This window comes from Choloepus didactylus (assembly GCF_015220235.1).
Source record: "Choloepus didactylus isolate mChoDid1 chromosome 23 unlocalized genomic scaffold, mChoDid1.pri SUPER_23_unloc1, whole genome shotgun sequence".
NCBI classification, from domain to species: Eukaryota; Metazoa; Chordata; class Mammalia; order Pilosa; family Megalonychidae; genus Choloepus; species Choloepus didactylus.
The window spans coordinates 3,194,245-3,209,016 of NW_023637590.1; the positions used below are offsets into that span (position 1 = coordinate 3,194,245).

At 46.9% G+C, this 14,772-nt stretch overlaps 1 protein-coding gene across 3 annotated transcripts in view; it reads right to left on the minus strand.

The window, feature by feature from the left end:
• The window catches only part of DGCR2 (DiGeorge syndrome critical region gene 2), a 68,963-nt gene that overhangs the window by 15,869 nt on the left and 38,322 nt on the right, over positions 1-14,772 (minus strand). For all 3 annotated transcript variants that reach the window (XM_037823512.1, XM_037823511.1, XM_037823510.1), the window contains one exon: positions 13,848-14,024. In XM_037823512.1, the coding sequence (XP_037679440.1) occupies positions 13,848-14,024 (177 nt within the window). The remainder of the gene's footprint in view (positions 1-13,847; positions 14,025-14,772) is intronic.

Consider the following 14,772-nt stretch of genomic DNA (forward strand, 5'->3'; position numbering starts at 1 on the left):
ATATGTTTCCAGGAAATTGTCCATTTCCTCTACATTATCCAGTTTGTTGCCATACAGTTGTTCATAGTATCCTCTTATAATTTTTTTAATTTCTTCAGGATCTGCAGTTATGTCACCTTTTTCATTCATTATTTTGTTTATATGGGTCTTCTCTCTTATTGATTTTGTCAGTCTAGCTAGGGGCTTGTCAATCTTGTTGATCTTCTCAAAGAACCAACTTTTGGTGATATTTATCCTCTCTATTGTTTTTTTGTTCTCTATGTCATTTATTTCTGCTTTAATCCTTGTTATTTCTTTTCTTGTACTTGGTTTAGGATTGGTTTCCTGTTCATTTTCTAGCTTCTTCAGCTTGTCCATTAGTTCTTTGATTTTGGCTCTTTCTTCCTTTTTAATATATGCGTTTAGTGCTATAAATTTCCCCCTTAGCACTGCTTTTGCTGCATCCCATAGGTTTTGGTATGTTGTGTTCTCATTTTCATTCGTCTCTATATATTTAGCAATTTCTCTTGCTATTTCTTCTTTAACCCACTGATTGTTTAGGAGTGTGTTGTTTAACCTCCAGGTATTTGTGAATTTTCTAAGTCTCTGATGGTTACTGACTTCTAATTGTATTCCATTGTGGTCAGAGAATGTGCTTTGAATAATTTCAATCTTTTTAAATTTATTGAGGCTTGTTTTATGTCCCAGCATATGATCTATTCTGGAGAAAGTTCCATGAGCACTAGAAAAGTATGTGTATCCTGGTGATTTGGGATGTAATGTCCTGTATATGTCTGTTAAATCTAATTCATTTATCAGATTGCTTAGGTTTTCAATTTCTTTATTGGTCTTCTGTCTGGTTGATCTATCTATAGGAGAGAGTGATGTGTTGAAGTCTCCCACAATTATTGTGGAAACATCAATTGCTTCCTTTAGTTTTGCCAGTGTTTCTTTCATGTATTTTGTGGCACCTTGATTGGGTGCATAGACATTTACGATTGTTATTTCTTCTTGCTGAATTGCCCCTTTTATTAGTATGTAGTGGCCTTCTTTGTCTCTCAAAAGATCCCTGCATTTGAAGTCTATTTTATCTGAGATTAATATTGCTACACCTGCTTTCTTTTGGCTGTAGCTTGCATGAAATATTTTTTTCCATCCTTTCACTTTCAGTTTCTTTGTGTCCCTGTGTCTAAGATGAGTCTCTTGTATGCAACATATTGATGGTTCATTTTTTTTGATCCATTCTGCGAATCTATATCTTTTAATTGAGGAGTTTAATCCATTTACATTCAACGTTATAACCATGAAGGCATTTCTTGAATTGGCCATCTTATCCTTTGGTTTATGTTTGCCATATTTTTCCCTCTCTCTATTAATATCCTTTATTGTACCCATACCGAATCTCTTTAGTACTGAACCTTTCTCCAAGTCTCTCTGTCCTTTCTTTGTTTCTCTGTCTGTAGGGCTCCCTTGAGTATCTCCAGTAGGGCAGGTCTCTTGTTAGCAAATTCTCTCAGCATTTGTTTGTCTGTGAAAAATTTAAGCTCTCCCTCAAATTTGAAGGAGAGCTTTGCTGGATAAAGTATTCTTGGCTGGAAATTTTTCTCACTCAGAATTTTAAATATATCGTGCCACTGCCTTCTCGCCTCCATGGTGGCTGCTGAGTAGTCACTACTTAGTCTTATGCTGTTTCCTTTGTATGTGGTGAATTGCTTTTCTCTTGCTGCTTTCAGAACTTGCTCCTTCTCTTCTATGTTTGACAGTGTGATCAGTATATGTCTCGGAGTGGGTTTATTTGGATTTATTCTATTTGGGGTTCGCTGAGCATTTATGATTTGTGTATTTATGTTGTTTTGAAGATTTGGGAAGTTTTCCCCAACAATTTCTTTGAATACTCTTCCTAGACCTTTACCCTTTTCTTCCCCTTCTGGGACACCAATGAGTCTTATATTCGGACGTTTCATATTATCTATCATATCCCTGAGGTCCATTTCGAGTTTTTTCAATTTTTTTCCCCATTCTTTCTTTTATGCTTTCATTTTCCATTCTGTCATCTTCCAGGTCACTGATTCGTTGTTCAACTTCCTCTAGTCTTGTACTATGAGTGTCCAGAATCTTTTTAATTTGGTCAACAGTTTCTTTAATTTCCATAAGATCATCCATTTTTTTATTTAGTCTTGCAATGTCTTCTTTATGCTCTTCTAGGGTCTTCTTGATTTCCTTTGTCTCCCGTACTATGGTCTCATTGTTCATCTTTAGTTCTTTGAGTAGCTGCTCTAGGTGCTGTGTCTCTTCTGGTCTTTTGATTTGGGTGCTTGGGCTTGGGTTATCCATATCGTCTGGTTTTTTCATATGCTTTATAATTTTCTGTTGTTTTTGGCCTCGTGGCATTTGCTGAACTTGATAGGGTTCTTTTAGGATTTGTAGACCAATTGAAGTCCTTATCTCTAATTTATCAGATCTACAGCTTCGTGGAGTACACTTTCTCTAACTAACCAGCAGGTGGCGTCCACGAGCCACCTGTTCTCCACAAGCCAGTTCTCCCCTGCTTAGCCTTTTTGGTGAGTGGGGGAGTGAGTCTTGTGGGGTCCAATTGGTGTACCAAGCTTGCGTGTGTAGTTGGTGTTGCCTGCCCTGTATATGGGGCATGTTTCTGGGCAGTCAGGGAGGGGGGGTGGCCCTAACAATCAAATCTCCCTGGTGATCCTAGAGTTTTAAAGCTGCTGCAATAGTCTAATCCTTCAGTTCAGTCCTGCCACAGTTTGTCTCTGCCACTGACCCACAAGTCCTTGGTATTGGCGTATGGCTCCTGAGACTTGCAAGTGGGCCCCTCTTCCAGGCTGTGCACCCCGGGTCCTCTGTTGAGGGATGACTGTGCTATGTCACAGGTGAGTGCCGTCCCCCCAGGGCAGTTCTGGGCTGCTGGGCTGTGTAGGGAGGCTCCAAGTCTGCTGAAATGATGGCTGAATGGGGCTTTGTTAATTCACACTGCTCCACCTTCCCAACTCTGGGACAATCAGCTGAGGTTGCAGGGAAGGCTAATGTCCACGCCCAGTTTTGTGCTGTGTGCCTGTTATTTGAAGCACTTCCGTCACACTGGGTTGTCTGGGGCAGTTCTGGGCTATGGGGCTGGCGATGGGCAGGAGTGTTTCCTGTCCACCAGGATGATAGCTGTGAGCGGACACCTCCCTTTTCTTGGGAAATTGTGGTGTTTAGTGAATTTTCTCAGCCACTGGATTATTGCCTTTTGTCTCAGAGCTCTCTTAGTTCTGCTCTTGTCTTGACCTGCCCAAATTGCAAGTCTTTGAGGCTTTCTGTATTGGGCTTCTTAGAGTAATTGTTTTAGAAAAAGAAAAAAGGATTAAAAAAAAGGGGGGGGCCCTCCTCACAGATCTGATGGGTTATTGAAATGCTAAGAGACAAAGCAATTAGGGCCATTAAGGAAAGGTCCACAGGGCAGAGAGATCAGCTTTTCTTCGGGATTTGCATATGCGCCTCAGGGCCCTTCCCCTTTCTGTGTTCACCAGAACTCCAAAAATCCTCCGCTTTTATTTTGGAGTTTTTCGTGTTGTTTTTTTTCTATGCCTGTCTCCTCTCTGTTGGGCTGGCTGCTCTCAGATTCTCTGGTGTCTGGTCTCAGTCTATCTATGGTTGGAGTTTGGATCAGTAGAATGAGTTTCCGATAAGGGCTGCCACTGCAGTTCTCCCTTCTCCTTCCTGGAGCTGACAGCCCCTCCTCCCACGGGACTGAGCCTGGCAGGGAGGGGCGCGGGTCCCCTGGCCGCAAAAACTTACAGATTTCGCTGATCTCAGCAGTTCCACGTTTTCATGAGTGTTGTATGAAGTATGCCCAAAGTCAGATTGCTCTGTGGTGTCCAGTCCACGCAGTTCCTGGCTTTCTACCTACTTTCCTGGAGGAGTAACTAAAACATACAGCTCACCAGTCTGCCATCTTGCCCCGCCTCGACCCAGTTCTTTTAATCCATCGTTACAGGTGTGACCTGTTGCAGGTGGGACCTTGTGATTAAGCTACTTCAGTTGAGACGTGACCCACGCAGATGGTGCCAGAGAAGTGGGTGCTGCTGAGTTTGCAAATACACAACAAGTTGGAAGAGCTTTACAAATGGATAAGGAGAAGATTCTGCAGGAACTGTGAGGAGCTTGACAGAAAAGGCCAAGCTGGCTTTGAAGAGACTGTCGGTAGAAATATGGACTCTAAAGAGACTTCTGATGAGGCCTTGAGCAGAAATGACGAATGTGCCATTGCCAACAGGAAGAAAGGTGATCCTTGTTTTAAAGCAGCAAAGAATTTGGCAAAATTGAGCCCTGGTGTCAGGTGGAAGGGAGAGTATTGAAGACACGCTGGGATACTCAGCCGAAGAGCTCTCCAAACTAAACGTGGAAAGCGTGGCCTGGCTTCTCCTTGCAGCTTAGAGTAAAATGTGGGAGGAAAGAGATAAGCTGTGAACTGAACTCTTGGTTACAATGAAACCAAAAAGTTATGGTCTGGAAAATTCTGGGCTTCCAGAAAGTGAGACCCCCGAGGATAGTGTGTCACATGAAGATTTAACAAAAGCTAGAACCAGGCAGCCACTTCAGTACAAGCTAGAATAGGAGATGAACACCGAGAGGGATTTGTGGCAAGTCCTTCCGTCTGATGGCTCTGACCCCCGTGTGCTGCAGGCCAAGCCAACAAACTTTTTGCGAGACCTGTATAGACGGAACCACTGCCAGTCTGGACTAAAAGGGACAGAAAAGGGAAGACTGAAGGAGAAATTTCTTCAAAGACAGAGCTATGGAAATTGAAGTCTGGAGTCAAGAGGTCTCAGGCTGGGAGAGCGGAGCAGCCCACACACCTGGAAAGGGTGAGTTTGCCCCGGAGGTCAAGGGTGGGCCTTCTGCCTCGATGCTCAGGAAGAGTGCTGGCACCCCAGGGCTCAGAGAGGGTGAGGCACACTCCCTGGGGACTGGGGAGAGCCTGGCCACCACCCCCCTGCTGAGAGAGGGGAGAGCCTTTGCCCCGGAGAGGCAGAGTCCGGGTGGCACCCCGATGTCTGAGGAGGGTGGGGCCCAGTAGAAGGTGGTCTCCCCACTGTGTGGATATGTTGGAGCACTCACCCCAGCGTTTAGAGACAAAGGGCTGGACTCCCACTCTCTCAAGCCCCAAGGATAAAACGTTGTTGTACAAATGACTCTCAGACTTTGAAATCTAATGGCGCTTGCCCTGCAGGTTTTAGAACTGTTTTGTTTCCATGCACCCTGTTTTCCTTTCAATTTCTCCCGATGGCAACGGGAATATTTATCCTATGACTGTCCCTACTTTGTATATTGGAAGCAAATAACTTGTTCTGAGTTTCATAGGTCCACAGCCAGAGGGGCATGTTAGCACTTTGTACTTATCTATATTGTGATGGAAAGAATCAATTTTTGCATTTGGAAAGAACAAGTCTTTTTGGTGCCCAGGGAGTGGAATGTGCCAGTTTGGATATATTATGCCCCCCACAAAAAACATGATCTTTAAACCCAATCTTAGGGTGGAACTTTCTGATTTGAGTGTTTCCATGGAGATGTGACTCACCCAACTATGGATAACTCTGAATTATTTCTATGGGGGTGTGGACCCCATCTATTCAGGGTGAGTCTTGACTGGTTCACTGGAATATTTAAGAGAGTTAAGAGCCAACACAGCTGACAGAGACGCCTGGAGATGCCAACAGAAGGACGTTTGGAGATGCTAAGCTAAGAGATAAGGACCAGAGTTTGCCCTGGAGAAGCTAAGAGAGGACCCCCCAGATGCTTGGAGAGAAATGCCCTGGGAGAAAGAAGCAAGGACTCATAGGAGCTGAGAGAGAGGAGCTAAGACAAAAGCCCAGAGACATTTTGGTGAAAGCCCTTTTGAAACACAACCTGGGAGCAAAGGACCAGCAGACGCCAGCCACGCCTTCCCAGCTGACAGAGGTGTTCCGGACGCCATCAGCCGCCCTCCAGTGAAGGTGCCCTCTGGTTGATGCCTTAGTGCGGACACTAGTACGGCCTTAGGACTGTAAATCTGTGACCTAATAAACCCCCTTCATAGAAGCCAGTCCATTTCTGGTATTTTGCATAAAAGCAGCTCTAGCAAACCGGAACAGCCACCTCACTGTACGTGGGTCTTAATCCTCTTACTGGAGTCCTATTTAAGAGGAAAAGAGGCAGTAAAAGCCCCAGAGCAGGTGAGAGAGGACACACAGAAAACAGAGAGGAAGCCACTGAAGCCAGAAGCCGGTTTCTAACGAAACCCGGGAGAGAAGGACCTGCAGATGCCCCGCTGTGCACCACCACATGACACAGGAGTCCAGGTACCATCTGCGGTGCCTGGATTTGGACATCCTCACGCTTCAGAACTGTAAACTTGTCAGTTAATACATCCCCATTGTAAAAGCCACCCCATTTCTGGTATACTGCATTTTGTGAGCGTTACCAAACTAAAACAGCCCTGAGTGTCCCTGCGCGGCTCATAAGGTGGAGGGTTCCCCACTGGGAGAGGCAAGACCCGAAGACCTCGGGTTACCCCCCCACCTCCAACCAAGAGCTCCATGCTAAAGCAGACATGGCCCTCAGCAGCCGGCCACTGTCCCAGAGCCTTGGCTCAGACATTTTGACGTTTTGCTTGGGGACAGAAGTAGGCCTTTAAAAAAAAAAAGACCCTAATCTCTTTCCAAAGGATCTGATTTTGCTGGCAACAGAGCATGGAGAAATTCAAGCGTAAGAACACTCACAAAAACAGTCGAGGATGTGGTGACAGGCAACTGTAAAGAGACCGGTAAACTCCACGAAGACACAGGCTGCACTGCCAGCCGTCAGCAGAGACCCAGGGAGGGGCGGCTGGGAGGAGTCCTCCTGGGGTGGCAAGAAACAGCAAACGCTGGGCCTGGAACTGCTCCTTCAGGAAGGGGCTGGCACTTGAGTGGAGTCGTCTACGGAGCAATTTTCACCCCAAGCAGTGCTGGAAACAGCAGGGCAATCAGCCGGAAATGAGTGTCTCATTCTGGAGAGTATAAGATGAGCCCGGAACATCTTGAGTGAAAGGAAGGAAGGGCTCACAGAGCCACTGGAATATGCCAAAAGGACGGTTTGTGAAACAACCGCTGACAGAACTAGAAGGAGAAATAGACAGCTCTAAATTATTTGGGGGACTTCAACATCCTTCTCTCACCATTGACAGAACTCCTAGATAGTAAGTGAGCAAAGACACAGAACATCTGAACAACGCAATCAACCAACAGAATCTAATATATTTCACATCACCTCAATGCAGCAGAATATACATTTCTTTCAATCACACACAGGACATTTACTAAAATAGATCACATCGTGGGGCATAAAACATACCTCGACAAATTTAAAAGAACTCAGATCATACAGAGTGTATTCCCTGACCATAGTGGAATCAAACTAGAAATCAGTAACAGAAGGACAACAGGAAAATCTCTAAACATGCAGAAATTAAATGACACACTTCTAAATGACCCATGGGTCAAAGAGGAAGTCAAAGGTAATAATAGTAATAATAAAAAATACACAGAATTGAATGAAAGTGCATATACAACATAGTAAAATATGGGAGATGGACCTAAAGCCGTGCAAAAAAGCATGGAATGTTTACACTAAAAATGAGGAAAGGCTCAAATCAACCACCCAACATCCTACCTTAAGAAACTATTTAAAAGAAAGGCAAAATAAGTCCAATACAAACAGGAAGAAAACAATAATGAAGAAATCAATAAAACTGAGAGTAGAAAGAAAGCCTGAGAAAAATAAATGAAATAAAAAGCTGGTTCTCTGGAAAAAAAATCAACAAAACTAACAAACCGCTAGGAAGACTGATCTAAACAAAAAGAGAAGAACATAAATCACCAAAATCATGAATGAAATAGGGATATCCACTACAGATTCTACAGCCATTAGAGTATGAAGGGAACAGTACAACTTTATGATCATAAATTCGGCAATTTAGAAGAAATAGACTAATTCTTCGAAAACATCAAACTACCCAAGCTCACCCAAGATGAAAGAGACAATCTGAATAGCCCTATAATCATCAAAGAAATTGAGTTCATAATTAAAAAGCTCCCAAAAAAGAATTTCCAAGCCCAAACAGTTTCACTGAAGAATTCTACCTACCAAGTGTTTAAAGAACTAAGACTGATTCTCTCCAATCTCTTCCGGAATACGGAAGAGGAGGGAGCACTTCCTAACTCATTTTATGAGGTACGTATCACCCTGATACTAAAACCAAAGCCTGCAGAAAAAGGAAAACTGCAGACCAGTATTTCTTATGGGACACAGAAAAAAATCCTCAACATAATAGCAAACCAAATCCAGCAACGTTTACACCATGACCAGGTGGGGTTTTCCCAGGCATGCAAGGCTGGTATCATATCATAAAATCAAACAATGTGATCTGTCATATCAGTAAGCTAAAGACGAAATATCATATGATCGTATCAAAGGATACAGAAAAAATATTTTACAAAATCTAACACCCCCCTTGTAGGAGAATATTTTTTAACATCTTCAGAAGTAGGCCTGATTTGTTTTCAGAGTTTTCAAACTGGAAGTTGAGTGAAGACATGAAAGGACTTCTCTTAACTAATAAGCTGTGTGATTTAAGCATCTAAAAAAAGTACATAAAACCGAAGTCAAACAGAAGTGTGATGACAAATTTGCCAGAAAAAAATTAAGCACAGTTAATCCTTAAAATATAGAGAGAAAAATAATTAAATCAAACTTGTATGGAAGAATGGGAGCTGATTCAAAATGTTGTCATACTTTTACCTAGCTAATTAATTGAGATCTCTATCTTCAAAGAACATTTTAAGAGAAACACAAGTCAAAGTTTTATGATTATTGCGTAGATTACAATCCCTCAAAAGTTTCAAATGCTTGTTTCTAAAGGGTTGTTTGTTGAGATCATGTGAATTCTCTCTGCTTCAAATTTATTCCTCCTTCAGAAACTATGATACCCTGATTAATAAACTGCTTGAATTACATTAGCTTTAATCCTCAAACTTCTAATAAATGCTTATCTATATCAATTTAAGTAGAGAAATTTAGACATTTACATGACATTTGCAGAGTCTTAGAGATACCTTAACTAAATCAATTTGTTCAGTTAGTGTAGGACCATAAAGAACAGATTATTCTATGTATTTCCCTAAAAAAAGAAATGTTGATAATGTGCATGTTATCTTCATTACCTGATTTGATTGATTTCCCAACCCTGTGTTCCCGTCTATTCACGTGTTTTATATGGATTGTGGATGGGCTCATAGATGTTAGCTTCCTAAGGAATGAAGCAGTTTTAGGATTTCTTACTTGTTGGTTTGGGCTTATTTTAAGACTAAAGTGAAAATTAATTTCTTCTTCAGTAAAAAAAAAAAATAATCCAACACCCCTTCAGGATAAAAACTCTCAGCAAGTTAGGCATAGGGGGGAATTACCTCAACTTGATAAAGAACATCTACAAAAATCTACAGCTATACCTAGTGGTGAAAGGTTGAACTGTTTTCCCCCAAGATCAGAAACATGGCACAGACTGACCAGTCTCAGGATTCTTATTCAAATAGTTCTAGGAGTTCTCATCACCAAATAAGGCAAGGCAGAGAAACAGAAGACACACAGATGGGAAAGGCAGATGACATGATTGTCTTTGTGGAAAATCCCAAGAAATCTGCAAAAAAAAAAAACCAAAAACAAAACCCTCCTAGAACCAAGGTCTCGGGATAAAAGTTCAAGATGCAAAATCAGTTGTATTTTTGTAGACTAACAAATAAGGGGAAACAGATTAAAAACACATATCATTTATAATAGTTCCAAAGAAGTCAGAATACTTAGGTATACACTGAAATGTGGGCAGGATCTGCAGGCTGAAAATTCTGATGAAAAAAATAAAAGACTTGAATAAATGAAGAGACGTACCATGTTCACTTCTCAGAAGATTCAACTTAATAAAGGTGTAAATGCTCCCCAAATTAATCAACAGGTTAAGTGCAATTCCTATCAAAATCCCAGCAGGGTTTTTTATAGACATAGACAAAACACATCCTAAAATCTTTATAGAAAGGGACAGGCCTCAGAAAAGCTACACGATCTTGACAAAGAATAAAGGGTGAGGAACCACTCTTCTGGATTTCAAGGCTCATTACGGAGCTGGTGTCGGAAGAGGGTGAGACACAGAGGAAGACGGAGCAGACTCGAGGGCCCAGAGCAGACGCGCGCGCCCGCACGCACGCACGCACACACACACACACACATGCACGCGCACACAAATGAGTATATGCAAAACTGGGGAAATGTGACTAGGACGGTGGATTTGTCAGTCTCCACACCCCGGCTGTGACGTTAAGCCTCGATGCCAACATCCTGGCTGTGACATTATATGCTAGTTTTGCAATATGTCACCATCAGGAGAAACCAGGCAAAATGCACACCGCACCTCTCCATATTGTTTTTCACAACTGCGTGTGACTCTCAATGATCTCAATAAAAGCCTCACTTAAAAATGAAATGTCCCACTTGAATGGGGCCAATACAGCATCAAAATAAATAATGGTGGCAATGCATTATAACTCACCTGATACAATAAAAACCCAATCAGTCCACTCTCATGTAAAAAGAAACCGATAAAAGGGGAGAAGGGAAAGTGCTTCCTTACCAGAACGCAGGAGGAGGGAAGGAGTCAGATCAGCGAGGTGCTAGAACCGGCGGGCGGTGGTGAGACGACCGACCGGAGTTACACAAGGTCTCAACGCGCCTCCCAGGAATGACTTATCAGCTGCGAAGGGGACAAGCAGGACTTGGCCGTGGAGGCACCTGGCGGCCACACCTCAGCCCAGTGGGGACAGCTAACGCCACTGCGTCGGGGCAACGTGACGGATGCACTGAGGACCGACGACAGGGGCCAGGCCCACCGCCTCTGCGGCAAGCACCCCAGGGTGCCAAGCCATAACCTCCGCAGCGTGGACCAGCGGGTCAGGGCTTCGTCAGTGACTGCCGGCTGCCTCAGCTCTGACCCTGCTCCCAACTCCGAACCAACCAGGAGAGCCAGACATGCCACCAACCAATCACACTGACGCCCTGCTTCTAGCTGCCCCTCCGTGGCTCCCCCATGCCGCCAGCCCCCACTCAGAGCCCGCCCGAGCCTCCGGGGCGCTGGTGAAGCCCGCTGTGCTGGATCCGGGCGACAGCTGGTGGGGAGCCGGGCACCTACGAAGGCCAGTCTGGAACACAGGGCCCCGTGTCCGCCGGAGACAGGCTCAACCGAACAGCAGGCAGCAACCCCCCCAGCCCCTCTGCCACCGGGGGGCCGACAGTGGACAATGGCTGCAAGGGACAGACCAAGGGGCAACCCAGGAGGAAGACCTGAAGCTGGGGGTGAGCAGACATCAAGAAAATGCTCCGGCAAACCAGCCCCCGCCCAACACAAGGCACCGCCAGAGAACCGTGGAGCCGTGGCACCTGGGGGGTGGCCACAGCGTCAGCGAGCCCGACAGCCAGCCCTCCTCTACCTCAGTGAACCCCCACAGGCCGAGGGCTGGCCGAAGGAAAGGGGTGCCTGCTGCCAAGCACCATGACGACTGAACTCAATCCCACCGTCCCCAAAGTCCAGAAGAAACCCCACACTCCAGAGACGAGACGAGCAACAGAACCAGGCAGACGCCACACAGACTATACCCCTGGGGAACGTAAAAGGACCATGGGCGATATGGTAAAGGCTCTGGTGGGAAAGGGGGACGACACGCAAGAGCAGGTGGGTGACTCAGCAGAGCACGTGCACTCAGACGGAATCAAATAGACCTGGATGTTGAAAGCAACGGGTGGAGGAAGCCGCCGGTGACCATATCGGAAGGCTGACGCAACCCAGGAGAGAGTCAGCAACCCCAAGTGGCAGTTCCTCAGACCAGAGGAGGAGAGACAGGACAACGAAATGCAACGCATGAGCCCGAACTGCTCCTCGGCCACTGGACAGAGAGAAGAAGCCACAAACGATAGTCCTGGAACAACGGACAAAACTGAAATAATGGATTGTGGATTAGGTAACATTATTGAATGATGTTAAATGGCCTGATGATGATGTCTATGCTGTGGGTACGTAAGAGAGTCCTTGTCTTAGGAAACACACACTGAATGTTTAGGATTCAAGGGCACTGTATCTCTAACTTACTTTCCAATGGTTTGGAGGAGAGAACGATAAAGCAAATGGGGCAAAATATAAACAAGTGGTGAGTCTGTGTGGAAGGTATGTATATGAGTCGAGAGTTCCTTGTATTATGCTTACAATTCTTCTTTAGGTTTGAAATGGTATCTAAATAAAAAGTTCCCAACCTCACTATGCAGCCCCCACCCCAGCCCCAGCCCCAGATGTTCCACCAAATACTTGAGGACAGGATTACCCCCGACTTCCACAGACTGATTCGGAGCCTGGCAAAAGCGAATGCTTCCCCACTGCCTCATTCGACCAGTGTAAACGTGATACAAAGACCAGTCAAGCGGCGTTCAGAAAAGGAAGGAACGGACCAAGCTCACTTTTTAAAAAGGCTGCAAAAGTCCTAAATAAAACATCAGCAAATTGAATCTGGCATTATATACACAAAAACCATGGGGAAGGCTTAATGTCAGAAAATCTATAAATGTAAAACAGCAAATGAACAGACTAGAGAAAAAAAACCGTATAACCCCAATAAAGGCAGAAAAGCACTGGACAAAAGTCAATACGTTTCTGCAGCGTGAAAACTCCCAGCAAACCAGAGATGGAAGGGCATCCACCTCGTGAAGAGCATCTTCCAAAATACAAAGCAAGCATGGGGTTTCCCACCGAGACACTAAGAGCATTCCCTTTTAAGTTATGAAGGTAAGAATCATCTTCACTGCAACACTGGTGACCTTAGCAAGAAAAGCAACGGCAGAAAACAAACACAAGGTAAAGAAATAAAAGTTAAAGATCGGAAAGGAGAAATAAACTGTCTAAACAGAAAATCTAGGGAATTCAAAAGCTAATTTAAGAACTAACGAGAGAGGTCAGAAAACGGATTCTGAAATTCATATGGAGAAGAGGGTCAAGAACAGCCCGGAAACAGGCAGGAATGAGGCAGGGGGCCCACCAGCCATCCGGGTACTTCACAAAGCTGCTGCCAAGAAGACAGGGGGGTACTGACATGAGGATGGACAGACAGCTGAGGACAGAATGGGGGGCCAGAAACAGAGTCCAGCACACTTGGAAACGTGATGTGGGACCAACCAGCAGGGAAAGGAGTGACCGTCCCGTGACGGGGCTGGGGTCAGCAGCTGCAGCCAGACCCCCGCCCCACACGCCACAATGAACACGTTGGTGGCCTGGCAGTGCAGCCCCATCCCTGGCACCCCTCTCTTTCCCACCCCCAAATGCACAGGAGGCTGGCGGAGGGGAGGGAGTCGCTGTGAGCCCCAAGGCTGCTGGGGTCTGGAGCGCAGGGGACAAGGGCAGGGGTGAGACCGGCCAGGCGCAGATGCAGCGAGCCGGCCAGGGGACAAGACAGACTGTGACCCCACAAACTGTGGGAGCAACCCAGACACGCAGGAGGAGAGGGGGCAAGACCTGCGGAGAGCGGAGGGAGGGGCCAAAGGAAATGCCACGAGCTCCGGCAAGTTCCTCGGCGCCCATCTCGGCGAGTCTCCGAGCAACTGTCCCACCCTGGGCCCATGCAGCCGGCAGAGCCGGGTCAGCTGCGAGGGGCACCCCTGCAACCAGGCGGAGCAGGGCTTGGCTCAAGCTGCAGCGAGCCCAGAACTGGGGAGCCTCGTCTCCAGGCCGTGCCCCCGCCCCGCCCTGTCCAGGTGAGGGCACTTACTCCTCTTGCAAAGGAACGAGGATTTCTCGTAGCAGTTCTCGGCGTGCCAGCTGTGCAGGTCGTGGTGCCGCAGCGTGGGGAAGTGGAAGCACTGCAGCTGGGCGCAGAACACGTTGTCGTTCTCAGACACGGCCGAGGCGAAGATGGGGTCTGGGGGCAGGAACACCTCTGAGGAGCCTGCAAGAGACAAAGAGGGGCTGGACGTGAAATGGACGGTCAACGTGTGAACCAGGCACCAAAGCATGGCGGGGGCCGTGAGGGACTGGCTGTGGCTGCTCCCCAGCCCCCCACCACCTCGGGGCCTCCCGGAGCCCGCTGGGGGCCCCCCGCTCCCGGGGAGCACGTGTGGAGAGCCGGTAAGCACGGTCACCCGAGCAGTCACTTGCCCCCAGGTCCCTGCCCCCAACTCACCCTCCCCACTCACCCTCCCGAGCCAGGGTGCCGTCTGCCTCTCCCGCTCAAGGCAGGGCCCCCACTGCCCAGTGGGCCTGGAGAGCACACTTCTCTGAACCAGCCCCTGCAGGGCCCACTGGGGGCCCCGGAACCCTGCCTGGGTGTCGCTCTGACCACAGGCTGATCCCGGCAATCCCGGCCCAGCAGCCCGGTGTCCCCTCCGCAGAGGCTCCAGAGCCCAGGCCCCCTCGGCAGTCCCGGCCTCCCCGCCGGCACCCCCAGTGTGGGCAGCAGGGCAGAGAAGACAGAGACCTGAAGGAGGCCGGCACCAAGGGGAGAAGGGGCCTCCCTCCTCCCAGACAGCACCTGCCCCGGCCCCAGCTGGGGGTGGACACGCAGGGCCGCGAGGCGGACAAATGGCAGACACTGAACACGCCTTTCATGAGGCACCAGTTAGCAGCAGCGTGAACACAGAACACTCGACAGAGTCCCACATCCATATTTTAACATAACTGTCAAGTTTCAATCTGCA